The sequence below is a fragment of the Leptonychotes weddellii genome, chromosome 3 (genome assembly GCF_054177405.1).
Source record: "Leptonychotes weddellii isolate Sample4059 chromosome 3, ASM5417740v2, whole genome shotgun sequence".
Lineage (NCBI taxonomy): Eukaryota > Metazoa > Chordata > Mammalia > Carnivora > Phocidae > Leptonychotes > Leptonychotes weddellii.
Window position 1 is genome coordinate 80,744,265 of NC_138371.1, and position 26,130 is coordinate 80,770,394.

General features: G+C 34.8%; 1 protein-coding gene across 1 annotated transcript in view; it reads left to right on the forward strand.

Annotated features, from left to right (window-relative positions):
• Positions 1 to 26,130, forward strand: part of LRP1B (LDL receptor related protein 1B) — a 1,719,891-nt gene that overhangs the window by 811,815 nt on the left and 881,946 nt on the right. The window contains exons 4-5 of the mRNA XM_081815486.1: positions 14,119 to 14,238; positions 18,055 to 18,183. Coding sequence (XP_081671612.1) covers positions 14,119 to 14,238; positions 18,055 to 18,183 — 249 coding nt within the window. The remainder of the gene's footprint in view (positions 1 to 14,118; positions 14,239 to 18,054; positions 18,184 to 26,130) is intronic.

The window sequence follows — 26,130 nt, forward strand, 5'->3', positions numbered from 1 at the left end:
CTCCACATCCTTGACAACACTTGCTATTTTCTGTTAGCTTGTTTTTTTAAAAGATTTTTTTTGTTTATTTGAGAGAGAGCAAGAGAGAGAGAGAGCACAAGCAAGGGGAGGAGCAGAGGGAGAGGAAGAAGCAGACTCCCCGCTGAGCACAGAGCCCAACGCAAGGCTCGATCCCAGGACCCTAAGATCATGACCCAAGCCTAAGTCAAACATTTAATAGACTAAGCCACCCAGGTGCTCCTGTTAGCTTATTTTTTTTAATAACAGCCATTTAATGGGTGTGAAGGGTATCTCATTGGGTTTTGGTTTGCGTTTCTCTAATGATTAGTTATTGTGAACATCTTTTCATGTGACTATTGGCCATTTATTTATTTTCTTTGGAGAAATGTCTTTTCAAGTTCTTTACCCATTTTTTAATTGGGGTGTTTGATTTCTGTTGTTGAGCTGTAGAAGTCTTTATAAATTATGGATATTAATCCCTTATCAGGTATATAATTTTAAAGTCTATTTCTATGTATTTTCTCCCATTCCATAGGTTGTCTTTTCACACTGATAGTCTCTTTCGATGTACAAAAGTTTTTAATTTTGATGAAGTCCATTCATCTGTTTTTCCTTTTGACACCTGCGCTATCACTATCATATTCTCTTCTTTAAGCTTTTGTTTTGTTTAGTTCTTTTAACATATTTACAATAGTTGCTTTGAAATCTTTGTCTGCTTACTTTCACATCTGGGCCCTCTGAAAGGCAATTTCTTTTACTTGTTTTTTTTGTTGTTGTTGTTTTTTGTTTTTTCTCCTTGTGTAGGGGTCACAGGTCCCTGTTTCTTTGCATGTCTCATAATATTTTGGTTGAAAACTGGCTTTGTAGTAAGTTTTGAAATGGGAACATATATATATATATATATATATATATATGAAATGGGAATAAAATATAAATATATTTTAACATCTCAGGAGACTATTCTTCTCTGTCCCTAACTGTAGTGATTGGTGGGGTGTGTTTGTTTTGCATGTTTCATTTTTTATTATTACCTTGACTGACTATTTCAGTGAAGCTTATTTCCCACACAGCGTACAGTCTCTGATGTCGCCCCGCATAGGGTATAGACCTGGTCGTGTGCACAGTCACCCTGGGATGACAGTGGCTTTCTAAGGGCACTCTTTGATCGTCTATTTACCAGACCTATTAAGCTGTGTGCCTCAGTTGGTATCATCAGCAGTTTGCATGCACTAATTTTATTGTTTTGAAAAAAGGCATTTTGGCATAAATCTCTCCACAGTTTTACTCAATAAAATTTTGTCCATTTTTCAGAAGTAGACTTTGAACTTTGTTCCAACTCTAGAAAAGTTCTTCTTCTTAGCCATCCTTTTTCCCCAGTTTTAGCTGACCTGTGTTTTAGTTTGCTGTTCCAATGGAGCCATCATCTTTATCTTAATTAATTGCCACCAAAATCTCCATTGTTTTTGACACCACCTTTAGGCTTGAACTTCCCAATGCACTGTTCCAAATAAAACCAGTCCCCTTGGGAAGAATAACACAGCTCTTTGTTCTTCAAGCCTGCCATTCATCCTGGGCAGAATCACTGCATCGCTCTGGAGCTGAAGATGGGAACACTGCGCCACTTTTCTCAGTTACAGCTCTGCTTTACTAGTGGCTTTCTAGGTGTGGGTGTGGTTGCCTTTGATTTTCTGGGTTTGGGACCTCTGCCTTGTGAGTGATCTGGATGAAAGCAGTTGTAGCCCAGAATTCTTCATCTGTTCACCTTTTGAGTGTGTTACTCCCTTTTTTAATACTGTACCTATTGTTCTCCAGGTAAGAATTAGTCTAATTCAGTCTCTTCAGAGAATAAACCTCCAGTGTTCTGCTGCAAGGGTGAGGAAGTTTAGCTTTTCCTTTCAGCCAATCCTGTTTACGTCCCCACCCTATCTTATTTCCACTCCCACTCCTTTTGGGGCTATGAAGTGCCTTCAATTTTTGAGCCTGTCCAGAATTTTGGTGTTGTATACACTTGTGTTTTGGCTCTGTTCTGAGGACTTCCATGTTGTACAACTTGAGTTCAATTCATATCAAAGTTTTTTTTTCTTAAATAGTGCCCCCTGGAGTTTTGCAGTGCACAATCTATGTGCTTAGAATGCAGCAGCCTTGATCATCATTCTTCTCATCTCCTTCAGTCCTTAACTTAGAAGATTTTACTACCTAAGCCCTATAAAGGGCTAAGTTAGTGAACCCTCATTTATTGCTTCTTTGCTTCTAAAGTTTTGTTGACATCCTTTGTCTGTTTTAGTCTTCTTTCTTATTCTCTTTCTTCTTGTGGGCTTGAGTCTTTCTTATTTTCATTTTATTGAGGATTTTGCAAAGTATAGAGGTGAATAGGAGTGCTTAATTGATGTGTTTAACATAGAGAGAACTTTTTGACCTGATATGTGCCAGGCACTGTGTTGCATTTCCTTTGTTCATTCTCATAGTTGGTAACCTGTGTTCAACATTACCAAAGTTATTGGTGCCTCCTACGGTCTGGGAATAATATAAGGATTTAAGAGGACAATGTTTGTCCTTTACAGGGAAAAAAACCTCTACCTTCACGTTCCAAATAGATTTCATCACAAGTACTTCTTACCTACTAAATATGCAGAAATTGCTAGAAGTTATGAATTCCCTGTACAAAGGATGTTTCTTTATTCATGCTGCCTCACCTCTTCTAACCCAATTGTTATTACTACCTCCATCTTATTATGTTTGTCTTACATAGGTGTGTAATACACTTATATAATTTATATGTATACTGTCCTTTCACTATATATTCATTTTTTACTCTTCTACCTCTATACATGAAAAACCCCAGTACTAGATATCTGCAATTTCTACTTAGTAATTGTATTTTTCCCTGGGACTTGTGGTAAATTTGCTTAATCTTTTTTGCCTTCAAGCGTAGTTTTCCATGGTTGCAATTAAATATATTGAACCAGGCAAAGACCTGATATTGGTTAGCTTATTATTAATAAATCTAGCATGCCATCCTTACTGTAAAATCAAATGCAAAACACTAAAACAAGATGTATAAACCACAGAACAGTTTGGCTTCACCAATCCAATGCACCTAGAACTCTAAGCTTTCTCTCCCTTCTCTCTCCCTATACCGGTCCAAATCTCACCATTTATATGATACTCTACTAATTATAAAGCATGTTTACACTCACTGTGCCTTTTAATATTCATAAAATCTTATCAAGACATTTTCTAGTTGGGAAGCTAAGGCTCAGACAGGTTAAGAATCTAGTCAATAGTTAAATACCTGGTAAGAGATACCACAAATAGATATGTTTTCCACCTTTAAGAAGACTAAAGTGCATTTCAAGATAACATGTGTCTCCGATCTCTTTATATAAAGAAAAGATGGAAGTGAAAATTACTGGATTTTATTGGTGGAGATGTAGTTGATGATTTATAATGGCAATAATATAACTGTCAGCCTATAATGTATTTACAATATGTCAGACAACTAAGCACTTCTATTCAATCACTGCGTTTAAAACTCACACCATCCCTATGAAGTTAGTGATGTCATTATCCTCATATTGTTCTAAGAAGAAAACTCCACGCAAGCATGTGTTGTTTTATCGTCTCACATCCTCTTATAGATAAAACTGAGGTAAACATTTTTTTGTTGTACAAATGCTGCAGATTATAGGTTAATTATTTAGCAAGATTTGTCAGTGGATATGGAGACCAAGTCTGTCTTTTCATAACATAAATGAATCACTCCTCATTTGATTGTGTCTTGGTACTAGATTTTAATATTCTATACAATAAAAACGTTAAAAGTTTTGCATATTGAGTTTTAGGATGCTGAATGCCATTTATAGTGAAGAGTTTCAAAAGAAATCAGAACCTAAAGTTGCTAAGTCGTTAGAAATGGTTTTATTTGAAGATCCAAAATAAACAGTTCTTTAGTCTGTGTTAGCCAATGAGTTAGGATAATTGGAACTGCTTTTCTGAGTAAACCCTTGGTTTGCAACATAGCATAAAATGGGAAATCTCTTAGCATTGTTGCAGTACACTCTCAGGTTGTTGTTGTTACTTTGGTTTAGCTTTTGCTTATACATTTCAAAGCATAACTCAAAGTTGTATTCCTGGTATAGATGGAGAAATATATGAGAAAACAGCATGAAGAGCAGAACAGTAAAATCATTTTTCCAGACGGTAAATAAGAGAATAAAAGAGTATGTGTGCAGAGAAGACATGTACTCTTAATCTTCCAATGTAGAAGTAATACAGATCATGTCCACACATGTTCTAGTGAGAATTAGTTATAAGGCCCTAACCAGGTGAAAGTAGAGCAAAGGTTACTCTGGCTGGATAACCGCTTCTTAGAAACATCTCAGCAGTATAGAGGGAAGAGTAAAAAAAAATATATATATATATATATTTAAATATATTATGTAAGTTATAATTTATGTATAAATTTTATGTTATATATTAAAATTTATATATAAATTAAAAAATATATTTTTTAAATTAGTTTATTTATTTTAGAGAGAGAGTATGTGAGAGCAAGGGGAGGGGTAAAGAGAGAAAGAATTCCAAGCAGAACCCCATGCCAAGCATGGAGCCCAGTGCCAGGCTTGATCCCATGACCCACCGGAGACCATGACCTGAGCTGAAAGCAAGAGTGCAACGCTCAACTGACTGAGCCACCCAGGCACCCTGTGAAAATATTTATTAAACAGATAGCTATGTTTACCATATAAACTAGATGTGTTTCAGCAGGCAATTGTCTGATTAAATTACTTATTATCTATAAATGGAATAATATGCAACTACCATAACGCATGTTGAAGGCACATGTACACACACACAAACATCATTAAAAAGAAAAAAAAAAGTATAATGTTATAAACCCCAGACTCAATTCACAGAATATTTTCTCAGACCACATGAGAGCCTACAGCTTCCACCTCATAATGGTACATCTAAATTATAGAGAATTTTGCTTTTCCTTGTTGAAAGAGAGTAGATCCTTACACAATATTAATATGAAAAATTAAAATTATAAAATAACAGTTTTTCATGTCCATTTATTAAACAGACAAAACTCAGTAAGAAAACAAACAACCTAATAAAACAAACAACCTAATAAAAAATGGGTGAAGTTTTGAACAGACACATCACCAAAAATATATGAAAAATATGTGAAAATATATGAAAAATATATAAAAATATATGAAAAGATGTTCAATATCATTAGTCATTAGGAAAAGCAAATTAAAACTACAATAAGGTACCATTCCATACCTAATAAAGTGACTAAAAATTAAAATTAAATTAAAAGCTGATGATAGTTAGTATTGGGCAGAAGGCCAAGCAACTGGATGATTCATATATTGGTAGTGGAAATGCAAAGTGGAAAAGCTACTTGGGAAAACAATTTGATAGTTTCTTATAAAGTAAAACATCATTTTACCATATAAACGTGCAATCTCAGATTTACTCAAATGAAATGATAACCTGTATTTACCTGAATTTACATGTGAATGTTTGTAGCAACTTTATTCGACTCTAAAAGTGACTTAAATATCTGTCACTTGTGAAATGGGTAAATAAACTGAGATACATTCATCCAATGGAATACTATTCAGCAATAAAACGGAGGGAACTACTGATAAGGTAATATGGCTGAGTCTCAAATACATTATGCTAACTAAAGATGCTACAGGCTGGATGATTCCATTTCTATCACATGCTGGAGAAGGCAGAACTATTGAGATGGAAAAAGACCAGTGATTGCCAAATCTGGCAGTGGGGAAATGAACTGGCTATAGAGGAGCACAGGAAAATATCTTGGATCATGGTCTTGTTCTGTATCTTGATGGCGCTATTGGAAAAACTGCATGTGTTTCTCAAAACTCACAGAACTCTACATAAAAGGAACAAATTTTACTATATGTACATTTATACCATAATAACAAAAATAGAACTAAAAATGATAACTAAAAAAAATTGCTTTAATGTTGTATCTTTATATATGACAACACACAAAAAAATTGAAGCCAGGACTGTGGTTTAGCACTAAGCAAAGAATTCTGAAGAAATCCACATTAGTAGTCATAAGAGGCAACCTAATCTCTGCAAGCCAGTTCACACTGCATTTTAGTAGGCCAAGGAAACAGGGGTGAGAGGATGAATGATGTGACACAAATTATCACCATTCTAAATATGTCAAGCATACGTCCTGCTGACAAGAGGGACTCTCTGGCATGGTAAGTAGCTGCATCAGCTTTTCAATCTCCAAGTATAAAAAGTGAGTGAAATACTTTAATGTGCTACATGAGGAAATGATTTTTTTTTTCCTTAGAACTATGATTATAGTTGTTGGTTAAAAGGCATTTTTGTATAAGCCAAATTCAAGGAGTGATTTGATTACTAAAATTGAGAATTAAACATTATCCCATTTTATAAAATAATGTCTCAGATAACTTATGTATTTAGAAAGTGCCTATATTTTTTGGTATTTCCAAAGAGTTCATAAAAGTTCTAATTTCTTCTCAGGGAGAAACATGTAACCCAGAAGCACATGAATAAAATAGCACAGTTGTGTTCTCAGTGTCCTGCTAAGTCCAATACATCAATGTGAATTGTGATCTGTGTGAATTGTTCAATTATAGGTCATAAAGGCAGCCAGCATAACGCTATGGACTACACCTTGGATTGAACCAATGGCTACACATACAAGACTGCAAACAATAGTTCTCTGGCTTAGGGATATTTATATAAACTAAACTAATCAGGGGAGAAACCTCCTAATAGTAATAACTTGTAATTTTTGGAATCTGGTTATCCGCTTCAAATCGCCTTTTCTACTGTCCTGTTTTTACTCTGAGGCAGGTTAGCAAAATTTATCTCTATGTGTTTCCTAAATTATAAACCTGCAAATTTTGTGGAAATGTGTTCTAAATCCCAATGCTGTTAAAAGAGCATAACAACTCCTTAGGACTATGCAGATTAGCATAAGTATTTGGTAAAAATGTCTTGCTTGATTTATTAATTGGTCCGTGCTTATGTAGCAAATTAAATGTGCATGTACATTGCTTCAGAGAGTAGTATTTATAATTATAGAAACCAATTAGCCAGTAGAGAAAAAAATCTTCATTTCCTATGGTTAGTATTTCCCTGTTGGAGATTTTTCATTCAGGTCAAGATTTTAGGAGAATTTACCAAAAAATAAAAGTACCTCCACCAAAAGACATTGAACAATGCACAAGTGATTTGGGGGCAAAACTAGAACTATGTCATGTAACACCCATAATTAAAGGTATGAAGGAGAAAATCATTCTATTATAGAAAAAAAAAACATACCTCCAAATTGCTTGAAACTTACATAAATTATGGCAAGAATACCGACAATAGATATAACTTAAATGGTAACAGAATAAAAAATAATAATACAAAGAATGACATGTGTCAGGCACTATTTTAAGAACTTTGCATGATTTACCTCATTTAAGCCTCACAACAACCCTATGAGGTAGCTTCTATTATTTATTCCCATTTTAGAGATAAGGAAAAATAAGTATAGAGAGCTTAAATAATCTGCCCATCACCATAATATTATGTAAAAACTACCCTGGTACCTCAGGGGTTGTATGCAACAAAAATCTAAATTTTCACTCATATCAACATCCAAATGGGTCATCAATGGATGCTTACTATTTCAGGCTTCTTCCAGTTTAGGCCTGTTGGCACAAGGTTCTATGAGTCTTCTGCTGGCTTCTTTGCATCCAGAGGGCTGACAAGTAAGTAAAGAGAGAGTAGGAGGTCATCAGAATGCTTTAGAGCCGAGGTCAGAAAGTGGCACCCACTAATTTTGCATATATTACATTATCTAGAAACCAGATATATGGCTCCAACCAAATGCAAGTCAACTAGGAAAATTGATCTTTTTACTTGCTCAGGAAGAGGAAACAGGATTGGTGAACACTGGCTGTTTTTTGCCACACTTCACATAGCCTGAAATTAGTAACACCAGGGTTGGAGCCTAGGTACTCTAGCTCCAGTGCTTAAGGCCTTAATTATAATACTGTGCTATGACTTAGAAAAAAGAAACAAAGCGGTGAAAGAGATATGAGGTTTCGTATGAAATAATTTTCTATCCTTCTAGAATCCCTGTTGCTATTTATTAGTAATACAAATCTAGAAATATATTTCTTGAATCTATTTCTGAGTTAAAAAATGGCTTAGAAGCTTGGTGCCTCAAAGTTGCCATTACTTGTAAGATGTCCGCTTGCATTTGATAGAGAAGATATATTCACATTTTTATAATCTCTTATACAACTTTGAAAAAAAGCATAAAAAAGATTCCTTAAATACCACAGAATGGAGTGGGTCTGTGTTACGAGAGTCCCCATCAGTTGAATTAGATTTGATTCCTGAAATAATAGCTCCTCTCCTTTTGTTAAAAAAAGACACTTTTATAATAATGCTGAGAAATATAGATCAAATACCATATTACATATCTGGATTCAGGGGCCCCTGGGTGGCTCAGGTGGTTAGGTGTCTGCCTTTGGCTCAGGTCATGATCCCAGGGTCCTAGGATGAGCCCCAGCTCCCGGCTCAGCGGGGAGCCTGCTTCTCTCTCTCCTGCTCTGCCTGCTTGTGTTTTCTCTCTCTCCCTCTCTCATTCTGTCAAATAAATAAAATTAAAAAAAAAAACATATCTGGATTCAAGCTTGCGTATTTCATTACCTTAGATGCTAGTGGTCTTCCTACTTCAACCTAAGATCCAAACCAATGATAATGTTACATGAACCAATGAGCATGCTTCATGTAAAGCACTCTATGAAGACTGATAATTGAAGTACAGAATTTCTGTTCTACCCAAATAAGCTTTCTAACAAAATTAATCTGATGCATTTTTAATTATCTACATAAGCATTATAGTGTTGCATGTAATTAAGCATAAATGGTAAGCAGCTCAAATAGATAACATTACAGTAATTAGTATTGCTTTCCCAGAGTTAAGTCAAATTTTAAATTTTCTTTTTCATGTTGTTAGTTCTTCAAAATTCTTCATGATCTGTTAGAAGAATCACTAGTTACCATTGCACCTGATATCATGCTTTCAATCTCTTTGCACATACACACAAGTTCTCATTCGATGAATCACAAGCTGAGTTGCCCTTGTCTCTTTTGCTATTTTCAACCACTAGACCCCACCTAACACTCTAAACCATGTGTGAGGTCCAGTCTTTCATACCCAGTTTTTCCCCATTTTCTCTCATTTTTCCTTAATTCTCCCCAACACTATCCCCATGTTGGTAACTATTCTTAGCAGGCATATTCCAGATATTTCAAGACTGGAGAGAGCAGAAAGATGAAACCAATGGTCTGTGGATTCTGTACTTTGAATTGAGAGGGAGAACAAGGAATTGGGCTGTAGAAATTAAATGGAAAGAAAAAATAATACATTTAAGGTACTGAGCTAACATGCCTGCCTTAAGGTACAGATTAAATAAATTAGGTCAAACCCCTACCTTTATTCTCTTTATCTCATAATATATTTAATTCTTTTCTATGAGAAACCTTTCCTATTTCCTCTTTCTGTCCCAACCCCTTACTACTACCTTTACCTCTACCCTCTCTGTTCCACTGAAACCTTTTTTAAGGGTCTTAATTGATCCTATTATAAAATGCAATGAATTTTTTAGGTTTCATCCAGAAATATTTCCTAAGGATTTAACATTTATTGCTCTAGTTACTTCCATGAACTCTTCTTCCTCCTTAGATTTTGTGAAGCTTTTCAGCTTCTCCCATCTATATATTTGATTATTTCTCAGTTTTCTTTGTTGATGGTTCTTCTGCTTGCCTTTCACATATAAAAGTTCTTTGGGGTTTATTTGTATTATAAATTTTCCTTATAAGGAATGATTCTTTCCTTTTCAGGCTTTAATTACCTACTTTACATCTGTGGCTTCCAAAGCTACATCTCCAGTCCAGACTTCTCTTCTTAGAAAGACTCAAATTCTCAACTCTCCTGGCCATTCTTGTTTACATTTGAAACTAAACCGTCAAAGGCAAACTTAGTATTTTCCCCCAAACTTCTAGTCCTCCTGTTATTCTTAATTCATTTTCTTGGTACTATTAACTCACTGTCATTATGCTTTCACCAAGTGTTTGGCCATCCATTCATCTAAATCTTCATACTTGTTCCTTTGCCATGTCTAGTCTTTTAGATAGCTTTTCTTCCTTACGATATTTCACTCATCTTTCTCCCTGCTATTAGGTACTAACTCTTTGGTCCTCAATTACTAGCAATGACTCTCATTATCAAAACAGAAAAGTCTACTTAATCAAAGAATTAATCTGCCTTGATGTGGCCCCAAACAGTTCCAGCCCCATTTCCTGCCACATCAAACACTGTGGTTTAGCCACACACAGTTATTTATCATTGTCTGTATTTCTTGTATGCTTTCCTGTCTTTTAATTTATTTTCTCATTTTGTCTTCTTTATCTGGAATGCACTGTCATAAATTTTGTCTACCGAACTCTTCTTATCTTTTAAATTTCAGCTTAAATTAAACTTTTTTCACAACTGTTTTCCATATTATCTATGCTCTTTTTCAGTCTCTGGAGGATTCCTTCTCTTTCCAGCTCATGTCACTTGTATTTTTATTTAGCATATGAATTTCTCTACTTTGAATTATGACCGTTGTTTACATTGTTATCCTTCCCACCTAACCCCACCTACTTCCACACTCATGTTGTTATTTCCTTAATTTGTCTAGTAATTTTGCATGTGTAGAACCCCAGCAGAGTGTTTAGCATTGACTAGGTGCTCAATCAAAATTGAACTAAAGTAGCATATATATTCAAGGCACTTTTGGACTGATTCCATCATAATCAAACAAGATTTGACAACTCAATTACCTAATTTGAAGATGTAAATGAACTATCTTTAGGACCTACTTTAATTTAATGGACTAGAAATGACACCTGAGAGTGTTAATCCTCATCCTAGAGTTAAGCTATTTCATTGATTCATTCATCCTATAAAAATTATAAAACACCTGATCTATAGCACACTACTAAACCTAGAATGAAAAATAAAAATAAAATACACTATGTTTCTAACCATCACCATATTGTACATTGGGAATTAGAGACATTATTAAAAACATAGGCTCTGTAGGCAGACTGACCTTGTTTTGAATGGCAACTCTGTCATATATTTTTGCTATATAATCTTGGGATAATTATTAACCATCAGTTCCCTCATCTGTAAAATGTAAATTACAATAATATCTGCAAGTTTGACTGTTATGGGGTTTCAAAGAGATTGCATATTTAAAGAACTTGATATATGTTAGGTTTATAATTTGTAGCTATAGATACTAGTGAGGGAAACTAAAATGTAAATAACTACCATAAAGCAAAACAAAAATGCCCTAATTTCCAAGGAACCATTTAGTCTGTATTTTTTATTAATAATGTATTTTTACAGACCAAGTTACTGGTCTTTGTACATTACATAAATATTAACATTGTATTAGCATATCATTAATGATGAGCCAAAATTCAAGCCCACAAATCAGATATAGTTGATCAGCATATTGGTTGAATCTATGTCAAAGAAACAGAAATTTTTCTGGGTATTTCAAGGAGAAAGAAACCTAATATAAAGTATTGATTGTAATAAGAGCAGTGAAAATTAGAAGTTTACAAGAGCACACCTAGCTTTCAAGTTATGGTACTAGTAGTTATGTTCCAGTGAAGGGGACGCCATGATACTTGATGAATACACCAGTAACAAATTGATAGACAGGAGACAAAGACCATCATTTCTGCCTCGAGGCACTCCAACCTTACGTCGTTGACTAGAATGGAAAGAACCCTGCAAAGGGGACTGTGAAAAAGGGAACCTCAAGAGTGTAGACCTCTGAAAGCAACGACATGAATGTGTATCAGAAAGTAGTTAACTGTCAAATACTGCTGATAGGTCAAGTAAGATGAGGACTGAGAAAAGGTCATTGCACTTATCAACACCAAGGTCATTGAAAACATTTATGTAAGCAGTTTCTGTGGAGCAGTGGAAGTGAAAGCTCGATGCAGTGGGTTTAATATAGAAACAGAGGAGAAGAACAAGGATATGGATTATTTTTGTAAGTTTTGTTATTCAGAGGAACAGAGAAATTGGGCAAAGGTGACAAGTAGAGGAAATGAGGTCGGGTTTTTGCTTTTAAGTTGGGGAAAAGTTAAGAGCATGTTTGATGCTGAAAAAGAGCTAATACAGGGGTCAGAAAACTTTCTGTAGGGGCTCTAGTAAATACTTCAGGCCTTGGGGCTTATAGGTCTCCGAGGCAATGAGTCGCCTATGCTTTTGTAGTGTAAAAGCAGCCATGGGCAATATGTAAACAAATGGGCATGACTGTGTTCCAAAAATTTTTAATTGTCAAAAAGAGATGGGTTCTTGGGCGCCTGGGTGGCTCAGTTGGTTAAGCGACTGCCTTCAGCTCAGGTCATGATCCCAGGGTCCTGGGATCGAGCCCCGCATCGGGCTCCCTGCTCCGCGGGAAGCCTGCTTCTCCCTCTCCCACTCCCCCTGCTTGTGTTCCCTCTCTCGCTGTGTCTCTCTCTGTCAAATAAATAAATAAAATCTTAAAAAAAAAAAGAGATGGGTTCTTGTTTGATCTAGTATCAATTATTTAAAAAAAATGATAATGAGAGGAAGCAAAGAAGAGCTTAGGTGATATCCTTGAATAGGTGAGAGGGCATAGGATTCGTGCACAGGGATTGGAGTTAGGCTTTGATTATGAATTCAACCAAGTTTGGAAAGCAAGGACAAGCATAGGCAGTGGTAGGTAAATGTGAAGCATAAATCTGTGGAAAATCTCTTTTATTGCTTCATTTATCTCAGGAAAAGTAGGAAGCAAGATCATAATATGTGAGAGACCATTAGGAAAAAGATTTGGGGTTTTAAGAAGGGAAGATGCATGAAATAATTGCATGAAAGAGTTGAAAAATAATTGGGCTAAGAACATACTTTAGAGAGTAAACTAGCAAATTTTCAATTTGGAATGTTCTAACTGTTCTTTTACACATTGAACCATTCATATACTTTTATTTATTTATTTATTTATTTATTTATTTATTTTTTATTCTTATGTTAATCCCCATACATTACATCATTAGTTCTAGATGAAGTGTTCCACGATTCATTGTTTGTGCATAACACCCAGTGCTCCATGCAGCCATTCATATACTTTTATGATATTTTTTTTTTCTGAAGCATCAGCTAAACTTGTAGCATTATCAATATATTTTGAATCATTTGACCTTAATCTTCAAAGATCTTATTTTTCTCCCCAGGGGAAAAAAGAGATTGCTGCAATCCATTAATACCTCTATTTTCAGACAGCAAAATCAGTCACACATTTTATCCATATATTTTTCTAGTTTAGCAAATCTTATTCTTGTTAGAAATTATTTGTGCAATGAATATGTTTCTGTCACTTCATCTCTGTTTCATGAATTTATCATATTGAATTCTAATCTACTCTGAGGGTTTGCTAACTTTTGCTTCAGTGATGTATTTGCTCTGAAAGAGTTCAGATATAATTAAATATATTATGTCCAGTATTTGTCTAATAGTTTGTCACCAATGAAGCATAAATTATTGAAATGGAATATATTCACATTGATTGCTACGAAGGTTACGCATGGATTATAAATCAAAACAAGTCCTTAAAAGATAGAAAATCAATTAATGTGTCAGATAAGAAATGCATAAATGTTGAAATCAACCACTGAGTTGACATTTTTCCTCTTGAAATAATTTAATTTACCAGAATTTGAAAAGATTTGTGACTTTGAACATACATAATAAGCTAAAAGTGAAAGACCGAACATCTGAAATTTTGTTAACAATACTTCAAACAAATACAAGCCAACATATTTTAGAGGGAATAGTTGTTTGTTTTCTCAACCAATCACAGAAATTTTCAAGGAGACCAATCAGAACTATATTCTTGTGGTTATGCCCTGAGTAAATATTAACAATATTTAAATTTAAATAGGACGCATGTGTGCACAGTTATCTTGACTAGTGTCTTTGTTTTTCTTCTCCAGAACTATTACCTAATTGCCAGCAGTTGAATTGTCAGTATAGATGTGCAATGGTCAGAAATAGTACAAGATGTTACTGTGAGGATGGATTTGAAGTAAAAGAAGATGGAAAAAGTTGTAGAGGTAAGTATGACATATGATTCTATTCATTTTTTTTCTTTTTTCAAAAGCTTAGTTAACAAATTAATCAAGTATCTTTGAGCGCCTACCATGTGCTTCACATAGTGTTTATGCTAACATTTTTTTGTTTCTTGAGATTTAAAAGATGATATTACTACATAAGTCATACACATAAACATTAGAGATATGCATTTTTACCAATCAGTTTTCAATTCAGATTTCAATAATGTCAAATATGGGAAATGTCAACAGTGGGAAGCAGTTTGGGTTAACAATGAAATCACTGGATTTAACGGTTTTAACTTCCTAGATGTTTTCTACCAGTTATACAGCTGCAGGGTAATAGACATTTGTTATTAACTAAGTTGGGTTAATAATATCATGCAATGTTCTTTACAATTTTTCCATTTTTTGCATTGGTAATTCTGGCAGTTGGCATTTTGCCAACAGCAATAATGAACATAAACATATTTATCTGTATTTTTAATGTCTTAATTCTTGCTTTTGTGAATGTTCCACAGCACATGTTTACTCTCTGAAATGACTCCACTCTGCCATACTGAACAATTCTAGGTTACTTCTTCATTCTATTAACTTCTGTTGTATATATATGTTAGTGTATGTATATAAATCTGATATATCCTTACATCATTTTATATAGCATTTAGAATCTATATATAGAAAGCATAAAATATAGAATCTATATATAAAATCAAAGAATATCTGCATTGCTAGAGCCACTAATAAACAGACTATTTTACAAAAAAAAAAAATTGGTACTTTGCCAATTGCTTTAAACCTTTGCTTTAATATTATCACTTTTACCTAGAAACAGAATCTTAAAGTTGAAAGAGTCCTCGGAGAGAATATTGTTCAAAATTCTAGTGACAGAAGTGAGAGAAGCGAGACCCTGAGAAATTAAGTGATTTACTTAAGTCCTACACATCTTCTTAGCAATAGAATTGGGACTAAAGCTCAGGTCTGCAGAGTCCACTTATTCTTGTCTTGGAGAGGTTCACTGCTTTTTAATGTACATCTGGGGCTTGAATTTTTCATTTGTTATTTGTTTGTTTTCTGCATAATACAAATATTATAGGAACGTTTATTATTAAATGTTAGTTATGCTCGGAGACTATTTAATCTGACAATAGGTGGACGAAACTGGTATACTTATTTGACTCACACCAACTTTAAACCAACATTTAAAAATCAGAACATTGCACACAAAAGTTCAGACTATCTGAAAAAAAATCAGAAGATCTGGCAACATTAGACACCTTATAAGCACAAAAGTCAGCCGTATATGAATAGTACTTCTGCATGCATGCACACATGCATGCGATTTCCAGTTCAAAACAGCTCTTTCCATTCACACAGGGGAGGTTAATATACCTATACAGCATCTTTACCCTTTTGCTACAACTGAGTCCTATAGGAGTCAGGATTTTCAGCTCCTTTTGCATGGATCTCTTTCTCCTCAACCTCCTAATTGGATCCATAAAAATAACCATAATCAATATCTTCTTTTGAACATTAATAAGGAATTACACATCAGTCAGTATGGAAGGTCACAACTGAAAGAGGAGCTCTTTTTACTTTCTCTGAGCCCCTGGATGGCCAGATATGAGCATCATTTATGCTTTCCTGAAGCCATATATCCAGGGTATTTTCTGTCCTTAGAGCGAGAAAGAAGGCAGCATTATAAGTAATGACATGCCTATTCCTTTGCGGCCAATTTTGTGGAGTTACATGAATGTCATAGCAGTGCATTCTGGCTAAAAAGAACAAAAAAAAATCATTACTCATATTGCTCTCCTGGATAGCATAATCATGTCAGAAAAGCTAAAATAAGAATCAATAAAATTAAGGTTGAAAAAAATCTGTGAAAATGGAGAAGAATCATTTCTGCCACTAGGGGCTGGATTTTACCAAATACAAGATTTAATTTCTTTCATTATCACTGTAAACTTAGCTTCAAAAACTATTCTTTTTATTCCCAAAGCAACTTACTTCAAACAAACCATCCACGAATGCAAGCTGTTATATGAAGCCAAAGAAATCTGAGAAAAGTGTAAATTAATGCCATACAAATGCATAGTTTCCCAATTTAAATGGCTCCTTAACTACTCAGGAATATTTTTGCTTTTCCTTAGTAAACTCTTTTCTTAACGTGGTGTTCAGAGAGTGGGCTGAGAGTTCCCACCCTTTAATCATGCCTTTGGTCTTTCTGGTGAGGAGCCTCTCCATCCTGACATTATCTAGTGGCCCCACCCTGAGTCACCTCATGGGCATAGACTAAGGTATATTCCAAAACGGCTCATAAATAACAAAAGACACTTTTGTTGCTCAGAAAATTGCAAGGGCTTTAGGAACTCTGTGCCAGAAACTGAGGATAAAGACCAAATACATATTTTTATTATAGCACTTATTCTTATTTTAGTATAGCACCATTCATTTCCATCTATCCAGTCTTCACATGTTGTCTCTTCTGGTTCTTAAACATTTCAGTCCATTCTCTCTTCTCCATCTGCACTACCACTGACTTAGTTCAAAATATGATGGCATTAAAATAACAATTTCTCTTGTGAAATTAGCACATAACTAATTTTCCAGGATCTGTTCTCTACTTTCACCAATCTATTTTTGTGTTTGTGTCTATTTAGGTTTAAAATATAAAGTTGATTATATAGCTCATCTAATTAATGTTTTCCCAATGCCTATGTATAATGTACAACCCTTTACTTTAGCATACAAATTACTTCATTATCTGGCCCCAAACTACTTTCCCAGTGCCATCTTTTATCTTTCCCCCTTATCTGCCCTTATTCCACTTGACCCCTTATACTTCTTTGAAATCCCTACTATGTCATCCCAATATCATTTCATATGCTATTTTAACTGGAATGCCCCTTTCCATCTTATCCCTTCTTATTGAATCTGAGAAAATCCAAATCATCCTTTAAATCCAAGTCAGTATGCAGCCTTCACTTAATATTCTCCCTCTGATTCCAAGCAGGTTCACTTCTCTGTGTTTCTGTCATAACCAGAGTATGCCTCTATTATAAGGAAATGCATAGAATTAAATTTATATTTCACTAGACTTGTTTCACTTAGAGGTAGGAACCATGTGTTATCAATGTTTTTCTTTCTTCAGGGATTAATATAGTACATGGTACACAGGACAGACTGAATATACATTTGTCCAAGTTAGTAGCTGATGTATTTTTTTATTTGTCTGGTTGGTTAAAAATCATTAAGTACTTGCTATTTATAGAGATTTGAACAAGACGCAGGAGGAAGGAGAGGGAGGATGTAAGGAATAGAAGTAGGACCATAGATATTAAAATAAAATTTAATAGGAAATATTTCTTTTTGACTAGTGCTTACTAGTTTTTGATCTAGTGAAGATGGTTTGCGTAGCTGGGCTCAGAACTCTTTATCTGTTCATTGAAAACCATGTTACCAGACTAATTCTTTGTTAAAATAGTGAAAAAGTCATAAACACTAGAACCATTCAACAAATATTCTTTGGAGTACATTTTACATCTTTGCAGAAATATCCAAGGACTTCTAGCCTTAATATTATCTTTTAAAATCAAAGATTAGATACTAAGTTCTTTTATCTCTGTTAACTATTAAAGCAACGTTGAATATTGACCTTCACTTAGTGTGGTTTTAAAAAGACTTACTGCACTTGGTTCTTCCTTTCTAAAATAATTATCTATTTCCAAAATTTGAAAAAAAAAAGTTTTCTTCTAGGAGAAAAAAAAATGCCCAGCAATAAATTCTGCTTAGAAACGATGCCCATTTTCCTTGTAGATCAAGATGAATGTGCTATTTATGGTGCATGCAGCCAGACCTGCATAAATACATATGGATCCTATGCCTGCAGTTGTGTGGAGGGCTACATAATGCAGCCAGACAACAGATCTTGCAAAGCCAAAAATGGTAAGTTATCATTTTTTTTTGTCCTTTTAGAATTTCTTATTTCCTTTTTGCAGTCCCTTTTCACTAGAAATATAGTTGAGTACCATGGACTTAGAAGAAATAGATTTTTCCTTCATTTTAATTCACTGATCCATACCTAAAAATCCAGAGCAGTTATTTCAGTTGTCACTGATCATTACAAAACTACTTCCATTACAGGAAGTTTCTAGTTTTGGAAAACCTGTCCAAAAGAAATGGATTAATTGATTTGAATTTCCCATCTCTCTCTGGATGATGCAATAGATTCCTAACTGGTTTCTTTGAGCTCCTGCTTTCCCACCCAAATTCATACTCAGCATAATAAAGTTACCTGCTAAAATGTAAACCAAATCATATCATTCTCTTGCTTAAAATCTCCCAGTTACTTTCACTCATCTTAAGAATAAAATCCAAACTTCTCACAACACATGTAAGGACCTAAAGCTGTGGTATCATTTACCTTTCTGATCTCACTTCCTGCTACTCTCTGTTCACCACTTACCAGCCATACTGGTTTCCATTGCTCTTATCTTGATGTCTTTCCTCTTGCTGTTTTATTTGCCTACAGTGCTTTTCCCTGTGATATTCACATTCTCATCATTCAAGTCTTAGCTAAATTGGCAACATTCAGAATGACCTTCGCTGACCATTCTGCTTAATGGTGTCTCCATCGCTATCTTATTTCCCAATTTTATTTATTTATGAATTCCTACTCAATCACTATATGATTTCCACTTTTGTTTTCTTTATATCCCTACCTTTTAAAATGAACTCATTATGTATTTGCTTATCATCTGATTTCTCCAGAATGATGGAATTGTTATGAGAGTATGGAACTTGTCAGTTTTATTTATTGTTATTTACTGAGATCTGATCATAGCCTGGAACACATAGCTACTCGATGAATATTTGTGGAAGCAAGAAAAGCAGGAGGGAAGGAAGGGAAGAAAATAAAAGAAGGAATGAACTTCTCTTTCTGGTTAAAATTACTAAAATGAACATTCCACTTTTAAGTGTTTGAATTTCATGTCTCAACCCTGTCTTCCTTTTACCTTGTCCCTGCAAATAAAGCCTATAGTTTCTACACAGCATTCAGCCTACAGTAAACACTCAGTAAGTATTGATGGTTTGCTAATGAAATAGCCTTGAGATGTGCTAGTAACAATAGGATAAACCTAATTTTTTTGTGCGCTGAATTAAGAATAATGCAAAGAGATGTTGTACATGCTATTCCATCTAGCTTCTTCTGACTTTTCTCAAATCTGGTTTCATTTTATGGATTTTCAAATTATGCTGTTTTGGTAAATTAATTGAACGTCCCCCACCCCCTTTTATTAACGATTAGAAAATTAGACATGGGATGGGATTCTCTTTTTTGAAGCCAGATTGAGCAAAGCATTGGATTTGCTCAGCAAGCTGCCACAGCTATCTCCCTTTACAACATAACCTCATGCTATACTTTCAACAATTTCTCTGAGATAGTGTGTTTAATTATTTACAAAACATATTTGTATACCAAATTAAAAAGAAACTCTTCTGCATCTTAGTTTATATCTTTGAATTACTGACTCAGTATATGAAGCCCTACTTATGTTTCAGGGGCAATCTGTGAGAACATTTAAGTCAAATTGTATGTTCTTTTTCCCTACCACTGAGAGTTCTGATTTAAAATATTGATGGGCTAAAGAAGTAGAAGGCTTGTTCTTTGCTGTTTCTATTGATCCACACAATATCGCTGTGGCTATATAGGGAGGGTATAATGTGATAAACCCTATACAGAGGCACTTCCTCTCTTTCTACACAGAGAAGGTATCTGCCAATAACAGAGTGTAACCAGAGAGGGACGGTACATGATAATGTAATGCATGTAATGCTGAACCAAGGAGATTTGATGACTCTAGAACTGATAACAGAACATATAAAAGCCTCTACATGTTGGTGGTTGGCTTGATGACAATATTGGCCTACAGAGTTTAAAAAATACAGGTTTTATGGGAATGTTCCTGGGGTTTGTGGTTTTAGAAAAATGAGCTGCTGGTAATGCAGTAAATGGCACAAGTCTAAAACATATACTGACTAGTTCTAAGGGTCACTTGGATATTTGAACCAATGTATTTGTACAAATTCACAAGGAAAACTATCAGTTTTGTTTTAGCTGTCTCAAATTGATAACAAATGAACCAGAGGATATTTTGGCTTCAGTTATACGTAAAATTTTATTTAATGCATCAGCCTTACATTTTTGTGGAGATTTTATCATACTGTAGTGTTGCCATAACTGATGGGTGCTAGAAAAATGTTTTAAATTAAACTACATTTGTCTTAAGGCTTTGCCATTCACCTTTTCCATTACCTGGCTGCTTAGATTGGCCCCACTTTTTTCTTCCTCTATAATCCTATCCTACTGGCCTCTAGAACCTAACTTTTTCTTCAAGTCAAGCCAGAGTTCCAGGCGTCTCAGAAGTTGGGAGTGTAGGAAACTATGGGAGATTAGAATGGCTAGCCCAGAACAGTGGATGTGTGTAAAAGATCTATAGGCTTTAAAAAAAAAGAAAAAAAAAGGAACAAAAGAAAGAAAGAAATATCAAACCCGAAGGATACAATGGGAAGCTAGTACTAGACTCAAGAGGAGAGTTCTGCAAAGGCCTTACTAGATGATAGATGGGAAAATAAAAAGGGTCTTAGGAGAAGTTGCCTTGTATGTGAAGGCAGAGAGAGGCAGAGTCAATTGGCTAGGAAGCTGCTTATAAATTTCAACACAGAATAATATCGTAGTTACTCCCCAACTGTTCACCCTAGAACTCGCCTGTGGGATCAATGTAACAATTGATAGTAATTAGGTAAATTAATCTAAGTTAAATGATTATCCCTCCTTTGTAACATAATGTCTAAATCCAAATAAAATTCACAAGCCTTAAGAGTACCTTTAAGAAATAACTCTAATAAGGGGGTGGATTTTAGACCCTGTGGCAGATGGGGAAAGAAATTAATGTAAGGCAGGAGGCCTTTTCATTCCTGTTAATTCATGCAATGCAGACAAATTCTTTTCTTTTCTACCCTTTGTAAGATTGACCTGACTACTGAAATGTAGAATCAATCATTCAGGGTTGGGAGGAACTCAAAGGTAATCTAGTCCAACTATCCATTTGATATCAAAATAAATAATTGCCAAATGGAAGAAAATTTAAAATGTACATTTAAAAATAATTTTAAATAGCACTTGGTAGTACCATGTAAGAGGAGACATACTGGAATATGAATGTCATAGTGGAGTGTTTGTAACTGGAATAGGACACGCATTAAAGCTAATAATTTTGAATTAAACATTAGTATTTCTCATTTGAAAAGAATGTTTTAAAAATAATTATTAAAATATCTATATGTATCCAGTAAAACTTCCTCTCTCTCTATATATATATGTATATATATATATATATATATATATATATATATATATTTTTGAGATTAGGGTTCTAGAGAGTTGTCAAATCTGAAAATGAAAAGTTTTTTTTATTTAATTTACCTTCTTTTAACCAATTTAGACCAATTTTGATGTAGAAATATGCATTAAATATAGGCACCCAGGGCTACACGTGGGCTCTAGCTGAACCTGTAAAAATGAGAGTAATGGCCAAGGGTGTCTAACTTATGAACTGTTGCCAGTTTTACTCCTGATAAATTCAGGGTCATTGGACCGTACTTTTCAGTCTCCTAACCACTTGCCACTTGCCGAAGGCAGGCACTTAACCCAGTTTACAATTCTGCAGGACCAATAGGACTCTACTGATTGCACTAAAGCAGGCCCAGAATAAAGAGCACTAAAGACATATATGCTCATCTGTGTAGAGGCACTGAAGTAAGTGGCACCATGAGAGAGAGAGTATGTGATTCTTTGCCATGTAGCACCTAGAGAAGTGAGAGAAGAGAGACCATTAAATAACTTTAAGATTCTGTTACACTTTATACTGTGCCATTCACTGATTGGAGCGATGGGGAGACCATTTAGGCAATGGAACTCTTAGGTGTAAGAAATACAAATTGTAATCCCTATATAATCCAGGGAAGTACAACCCTAGATGATGCTAAAGAATGTGTTCATACTCCTCACTGCTTTCTTTGCTGTAATTCTTAAAAAGAAAGAGAGAAAGAAAGCAAAATCTAATGTCCTATGGCTCCTACATCTAACCTCCAATTCTATTATTATCTAATGTATATTTTAAAGTTTTCTTTTAGAAGGTAGAGAAGGGCTCCTGGGTGGTTCAGGCTGTTAAGCATCTGCCTTCGGCTCGGGTCACGATCCCAGGCTCCTGGGATCGAGCCCTGCATCGGGCTCCCTGCTCCGCGGGAAGCCTGCTTCTCCCTCTCCCACTCCCCCTGCTTGTGTTCCCTCTCTCGATATGTATCTCTCTGTCAAATAAATAAATAAAATCTTAAAAAAGAAAAAGGTAGAGGAATCATTCATGGTTTTCTGCCAAGGCTGGTTCTCTGGTTCTGCTTGTGGGGAGAATAGGCAGGTGCCTGTACGGAGAAGGAAGAGTTCCTTGTTTAGAGTATCATAGTATCCATAGCCACTCGAAATGCTTGGAATTCAGTAATTACAATACAATTGCCTTGCCTTATTTTTTCCTTTTTTTTTTTTTTTTTTAAAGCACTCTATATTAAAATGTGAGTATTCTTAGAAAGGGTGACATATTAAGTCTTAGTAACCTTGGGAATTTATGAGGCTAGTGGATCAGATTTGTTTCAGTATACCATCTGGCTAAGAATGGCTTCCTGCAGAATGATAGGTGATTATGTCTTGACATGCGAAGATTCACTATTCATAGTTTTTACTATTTTTAGCTAGTCCAAAGGTCTAGTTCCTGCACAATTTGTCATTTTATTGAGGCATAACTGAGAATGGTATTTGATGACATGATGGTATATGAGACTGTAAGGTAGGAGTGAGCCTAGTGGACCATAACCATAGTAACCCAGATTTGCTGTTCTTTACTCAGTCAAGTATACATGGAGGAAATGATAGACACTATGGTAAACAGTAAATGGCAGAGAAGTAGTTCAGTGCCTAGAACAGCGTATGTGCTTTGTAAATGTTTTGTTTTTGGGTTTTTTGTTTGTTTTGTTTTGTTTTGTTTTAGATGCTTTAAACAATTTTGTGAACTTTCAGGAAGCAGAATAGGGGACTGAGATTTTGAGAATTAATAAAAGGAATGCCAAGACGTTGGAAGAGATTTAAAACAAAAAACAAAAAACAAAAAAAAACAGTGAGGCATTTTACTAGTCTTGCTATTCAGGACTCATGCTACCTTTGCTGTAGTATTGACATTAGAATGGCTTGGGAAGATATGCATAATCTCCACAAATGTGCCCTCTCCACCAAGGCCCTCTTCAGAGAAACATATAATCCTACTGTGCTTACTATGCAGATACAGTTGCAGAACAAGCTACTCTTGTAGTATTGCCTAAATTAGGCAGTATTGCCTAAATCTCTGTCCTAGAGAAATACTAGAGCTTCCCAGGCTGCCTTTGAAAACCTAGCCTGGCCATTGAACATATTTCTCTATTGCCTGGACTATCCATACCCTACATCTTTTCTGGCTCTTTACTTAGTTGGAAATCACATTCCATGACAGAACAGGGCAACGATTTCTGATAGAATTTCCATGACCCAAATTAAATATCACTTATTTTCCACCCAAATACTATTAATGAGTATGTCGTGTTGAGGTATTAAGGTACTCATGAATATTCTACGTGTGTTTATTGTTTTGTTTTTGATTTTTTTTTTTTTTTGCTAGAGGACATTACTTTCACAGTCTAGCACCTTTCTTGACATCTTAAACAGAGAATGTAACCATAGTGTCTTGTGTCATGACACCTTTGATTTATCGAGAGTGTAAGAAAATATCAGACACAGAAAAAAAATGCATGTCTTCCATTTGCTTTACTACTTAACATCCTAACTTCAACCTAGCTAAGGACTTCTTTGTATGTGTATAAAGAATCCCATGGCCACATTTATAGGCTCTAGATCTGACAAGATAAGCTTTATTTTTACAAATGGCACAACATATAGGTATAAATTTCTATCACACTATTTAACTTTTGTAGAATAGCTATAGAACTATTAATTAAATTCTCAATTTAGAATATGTGATAGATTATACATGCTCTCCAATTAACTCCCTTTTTTGGTCTCAAAATTGGACATATAATGAAAATTGAAAACAAATGAGGCACATTTAAATTCATAGAAATTACAAGTTGTTTAATTTTAAGATCAGATCAGGATACACACACACACACACACACATACATATAACTTCTCTATTACTTTGTCTTGGGAAAGTAGAAGTATATAGCTATTGAAATCCTCAGGGAAAAAATAAAGGGAAAAAGAGAATATTTTGTCCTTTCTAATACGAAAAAAAATTTTTTTTCAGAGTGCCTTCAAGGCATCCCCTGTATCAATAGCAATCAACAAAGAAATAACCACAGTTAGAGTATACCTCTCGGGCACTCCTCCCCCTAGAGTCCATACTTACCCTTGACTTTGATGACTGATATTCAGCATATTCTCCTGAGTCAAGCTGCTTAGAGTCATTTTAGTCCTGAGAAAAGAAAATTCATTGTATTGATTGCATTTTTAAATGTGTGTGAGCATTTCTTCTTAGCACGAGGACTCACAGAGCCTCCATCTGTGCTTTCTATGACAGATAACACTTGCCAAATTATTAGATAAATTATATCTTAATAGTCTTCAGAAGTTTAGAACAATATACCACCAAATTACAAATGATATAGCTAGTAAAGTAGCTAGAAGTTTGGTATATAATTACTACTGAGTACTTAGAACTAATCTGTCTTTTTAAAAGCAAAGTAGAAAATTGGAGTCTTAAATATAGGCTGTATGTTTACATCCTTTGGCAGCCCTGTCAGAAAACAGTGAAATACATTAAAGTACCTTTTCCTTCCTTACCTCTAGATAATGAATTTTCATATATCTACCTCTCTTTCTCCTTACTCTAACATGATGATTTTGTTTCATATTTACTTGAGAAAGTAGAAGTAATCGAGAGAACTTTCTCACGCTGAACTTTACTAAATCTACCAATCTATCTGTATCTAGAACTAATCACTCTGCCTTCCTCTTGTTTGAATAGAAGAATACATTGTGCTCCTATCTAAGGCCAATCCCTGCAATTGTGCATCAATCTCATCTACTCTTACCTATTCAAGAATTAGACTCATACAGTTGTCTTCTCTGTTCCTTGAATCATCAGTATTTTGACTTCTGCTGGATCTTTCCCATGAGGACACAAGCTTGTTGTAAAGATGATACAAAACAACTTTCTTTAAACCTATATTCCTCTTCAGCTACCACTGCATTTTTCTTTTCCCTTTATAGAAAAACTCACAGAAAGATTTTCTTCTTTCTCTACTTCCTCCCCTTCCGGTCTTACATTCTTATGACTCACTTACAGCTCTACTGTCAGGGTTACAAGTAATCTCCAGTTGCCTAATCACTCAGTTATCAATCCTTAGCAAACAATTGATCCGTGTCTCCTCTTTGAATGCTTTCCTTTTTAAAGTAGTACATTTTAGAGTTTTCCTTTTACCTTACTGGGAATTTTTTTCCTCAGTTTATTTTGCTTCATTATCCTCATTATTTTTGGCATGACCCAGTGTTAAGTTGTTTGGACATCTCTTCCTTTATTGATTTCCTAAGTACTCTTATCTTGTATCATGACTTTAACAACGCATCCTTTTCCATGTTTTTATAAAACATCTAGAGACTGAGACTCGTGAGTTTTCATCATCAGCCCTGACTTCACTGTTTCACCAAACTCGCTTAGATATTAAAACTCTATTCAATATCTCGCTCAGAAATTTAATAGAAATATCAAACTTTCTGTGTCCCAAAATCTT